Raw genomic sequence first — 4,477 nt, forward strand, 5'->3', positions numbered from 1 at the left:
GATTGAGTCCAAAATTTAAATGACAACCTTAAACAGTAGATAAAAAACAGGACCCTAAATTAATAGATTAGATTGTTAAAATTAATCAACGACTCATATTTCAACGGAGTAAACGCGAAGAAAGATCAATCAAATGAGCTATTTGGAAATCAAATTTTCTGATTACGAACTTTCCTAGGAACATTTCTAGCCGTCGAAAACAAACCAAGTTTACCTGACCTATAAACACACAAATACATGCAAAGGACACATGTGTTGTAGGAACCGTGTTGGTGAAGAGAAAGTTTGTCATCTAATGAGAGTTGCATGTGTTCAACAACTTTGTTATGTTTTGTAGTTTTCCTTTGAGATTTTTCTGCGGTGAGAATTCAATTTGCAGTTACATCAATGTTGCAGCTGTACGTCGCACATGTGACCAGATCCTCTTTCATTTCAACGGTCCAAATTAATGTTACATAAACACACATACACACGTATATATGATATACGTATATCACACGAACAACACATACTTTCAAGACTTGGCTGCGGCATATATGAACCATTATATGTTATAGTTCTAATGAGTTTCTTAGATACAACCTTCATAAATTGATTATATACTACTCGATGACCAAATCAAAACTAATGAGTGTAGTATGATGGTTTAGGTTTTATACCTCTATCTTTTGGTTTCTAAAATCTGTAGCACAAGTTACAAAAACAGTGTATTTTTTCTTTTGAGTAAATTTAAGATATATTCAAAAACAAATGTGAGGTTTGTTAATTGTTCATATATTTTATTGTAAGGTGAAAGTGTCTCCACCCATTGTGATTCCCCTTGAATGGCAAGAAAACTCATTTATTTTACAGTTTTTGTTATTATTCTGGATTCCGGTAGATGATTTTTCTGGTTACTAGTTTATGGCCCATGTTATGCATGGGAAAAATGATTGTAAAAGTATCCATGCCAAAATGAGTGTTCAAAAAAAAAAAAGTATCCATGCCAAAATGATTGTTCAAAGTGTCTTCAATTATAAGAGAATAAAAATGTGTTTTATTGGCAATTTATGGAACAAAATAATGTAGAACCACGATTTGGTGATCAAACTAAAGATTAAAAGCATTACATTATTATAAGTCCATATAGAAGACCAAATACAATTAAGAACTTGCAGATTTTATAATGAATAAAATGTATGTCATTTTCCCTAAAACAACAAAAAGGTTAAAAAAATCTCGATATATGTTAAAATTTGAAAATTTTCTTCAAAACATTTAGCAGTGAAAGATATGTTGAAATGGTTACCTTATATGGTTGTTGTATCCTTCTAACATTGACCAAATAACATATCTAAAGGACGCGATTGATAACATTTGGCCGAACATGAAATAAAAGGAGTGTTAGACATTTGATGTTAGACATGAGGCGTCAGAATTTTCTAGTTCGCATTTTAATCCAGCTATTGCTTACAACTCAAAGTTATCAGTTTTTGTAGAAGAAAAAGAAATTGAATATCGTGAGAGATTAAGAAGTGGGGGACGGTTGTGCTAAAAACTGTTTTTCTCATTAATTGTTTTTCTGTTTAACAAAAACAAAATAACTAATTTTATTTTAAAACAGTGAATGACATGTACCATTCACAGAATTGCAAACTGATTTCTTTTTTTATATAGTATAAAAGATAAAAAATATATTTTATTTCATTAAATATCTTTACTTACATTTACATATTGATTGATATTTGGTCACGTTACCTCTGAGTCTTGACAACTATAGACGGCAAGAAAATAAAAATCATGGTCGAAAACCTTTTCTAGTCCACAAAGGAGGAGAAAATAAAAATTATTTTCAGTACAATATATAATGAAAAATAAATAGCAGAATTTCTCTATTAATATCCAAAACTTAAAACAAGGTTCAAATTTTTCATTTTTACATATATAAAGTTAGTAAATGCCATACACATATTTTTATCGGTCGATTGGAAAACTACATATATGATCAGTTTCATATGTAAATGAAAAAGAATGGTTTAATGTAAAAATCATATACACTCAGATGGTATCATGGTGGCTGTAGTCTAGATAAGAAGTTCAATACTGTTGTAAAAAAAAGGAAGAGATTGTATTGGTCTCTGAACATATGAGGCAAGAAAAAGATAAACGTTTAATATTTAAAAATTCGTTTTAAAAAGAAAACAGGAGGATAAGTACCAAGAAAGTATATGGGTAGTGCAAGAAAGCTATGCTATTTCAAAGTTGATATTTGCTTCCTTAATCGTAACTCGTAAGACGCAAAGACTAAAGACTTGGTTTCTTCTTGGTCTCACAGATTTTAGATTCTATGAAGACATCATGAAACTCAACGTTTCAACGGAAAAAGCTCACGCACTCTCTCTTTAGTAGTTTGAGGGAAATACCCATACCATACTCTTAAACACTTTAAACCGTCCACATTAAAGGCTAATTTCGTAATTTTAAAAAGTATCTGAATTCTGTTTTGTCGTTACCTTTCCCTCCTCTGTTCTTAAACCTCCTCAAAATCTCCTATAAATTCTCTTCTTCTATACCTCTTCCATTAACCCCAAGAAAACAAACGGCTCTGTTCTCTCTCTCTCTCTCTCTCTCTTTCTCTCTTGCCAAGAAAATCTTGAACCCACCTCGGGAACATCTTCTCCATTTTACAAAAACAATGATCTCTTCTGTTAAACCAACTCCATCTTCCTTCTCCGCCACCTCCACCGGCGCCAGACGGTCAATTCCGACGAAGCTCCAGTTTTCTCCTTTACGCATCACCAGAAGCTGCCATAACCAAAGCTTCATCAACTCCAATGTCTCCCATCAAAAGCCGCTCCACATTTCATCTGCCCAGAACCTTTCTAGCTTCAAGCGTGAGGTCAGAGTCGAAGCCTACGAGGCAGATCGATATCGTCCGCTCGACATCAACATCGAGCTTCCCGACGAACAATCAGCGCAGAAGCTGAAGATCGGAATCTATTTCGCGACTTGGTGGGCACTCAACGTTGTCTTCAACATCTACAACAAGAAAGTCCTCAACGCTTTTCCTTACCCGTGGCTAACTTCGACCTTGTCTCTCGCTTGTGGGTCTCTCATGATGCTCGTTTCTTGGGCCTCTAGAATCGCTGAAGCTCCTAAAACTGATCTCGATTTCTGGAAAACTCTGTTCCCGGTAAGAAATCATTGCATAACTCTGTTTTGAACTAATCTTGATTTCTAATTGTTGGTTGTCTGATTAAGACATGTGTGTTTAATGTTTCGTCGCTTCATCAGGTGGCTGTGGCGCACACAATCGGACATGTGGCAGCAACAGTGAGTATGTCGAAAGTAGCAGTGTCCTTCACACACATCATCAAAAGTGGTGAACCAGCTTTCAGTGTCTTGGTCTCAAGATTCTTCTTGGGAGAGACTTTCCCTCTTCCAGTTTATCTCTCTCTCTTACCCATCATTGGAGGCTGCGCTCTCGCCGCTGTCACCGAGCTTAACTTCAACATGATTGGTAAAGCATTAAACTCACAAACTGGTTCTGTAACCAATGGATGTTACATTATGAGAGTTACCTGAAGTTTTGGGATTTATTTTTTGGCAGGGTTTATGGGAGCGATGATATCGAATTTAGCATTTGTGTTTAGGAACATATTTTCAAAGAAAGGGATGAAAGGGAAGTCAGTGAGCGGAATGAATTACTACGCTTGCTTATCGATGATGTCTCTTTTGATCCTCACACCATTTGCAATCGCTGTAGAAGGTCCTAAAATGTGGGCTGCTGGTTGGGAAAACGCAGTTTCTCGAATTGGACCGAACTTTGTCTGGTATGAACTAAAACCAAATTACTAACCTCTTTTTGAATTTTAATTCCATATTGTGTGGTTACAGGTGGGTAGTGGCACAGAGTGTGTTCTACCATTTGTATAATCAGGTCTCATACATGTCCTTAGACCAGATTTCGCCGTTGACATTCAGTATCGGTAATACAATGAAGAGGATTTCGGTCATTGTGGCTTCTATCATTATTTTTCATACCCCGGTTCAACCAGTCAATGCTCTTGGAGCTGCCATTGCCATTCTTGGAACTTTCCTATACTCACAGGTTAACATACAATCTTTGGTTGTCTAGCAGAAATTGCCCATTCCTCGGTTTCTATGTAGTTGTAATAGACTTTTCATTATTAATGTTGTTTCTCTGTTACCTTGTAATCCTTGAGCAGGCTAAGATGTGAGGATGGTTTAGGAAGCTGGATTTTTTCGATGGATTTCGATAAGAACTATTAACAAGAAATAAATTTTGAGGTGAGATCAACATCGGAAATAGCTTTGCCCTGTCAATGGATTTGAAGAAACTGTAGCATGAAGTTGATGATCTCACAAGAGTGCTTGCTTTTTTTTTTTTTTACATTTTGTGTATCATTTTAGATTTTGCATAAGACCAAGTAGATATTCTATATATCATAATATAAAGCAGTAATATTCACCAAAA

The 4,477-nt window shown here is 35.3% G+C and overlaps 1 protein-coding gene across 1 annotated transcript; it reads left to right on the forward strand.

The window, feature by feature from the left end:
* The first annotated feature begins 2,548 nt into the window (after positions 1-2,548).
* On the forward strand, positions 2,549-4,477 carry LOC106376872 (glucose-6-phosphate/phosphate translocator 2, chloroplastic). Its single transcript, XM_013817004.3, has 5 exons — positions 2,549-3,172; positions 3,274-3,499; positions 3,590-3,812; positions 3,877-4,090; positions 4,209-4,477. Exons 1-5 carry the CDS (start codon positions 2,675-2,677, stop codon positions 4,218-4,220), a joined length of 1,173 nt encoding a protein of 390 aa, XP_013672458.3. The 5' UTR covers positions 2,549-2,674; the 3' UTR covers positions 4,221-4,477.

This window comes from Brassica napus, chromosome C1 (genome assembly GCF_020379485.1).
Source record: "Brassica napus cultivar Da-Ae chromosome C1, Da-Ae, whole genome shotgun sequence".
In the NCBI taxonomy this organism is placed as follows: domain Eukaryota; kingdom Viridiplantae; phylum Streptophyta; class Magnoliopsida; order Brassicales; family Brassicaceae; genus Brassica; species Brassica napus.

Excerpts from the sequence above, each read along its gene's own strand:
- LOC106376872 (XM_013817004.3), top strand. The coding sequence starts at position 2,675 with ATGATCTCTTCTGTTAAACCAACTCCATCTTCCTTCTCCGCCACCTCC. Across the intron at positions 3,500-3,589 it reads GCTTAACTTCAACATGATTG|GGTTTATGGGAGCGATGATA; the intron begins GTAAAGCATTAA and ends ATTTTTTGGCAG. Across the intron at positions 3,813-3,876 it reads ATTGGACCGAACTTTGTCTG|GTGGGTAGTGGCACAGAGTG; the intron begins GTATGAACTAAA and ends GTGTGGTTACAG.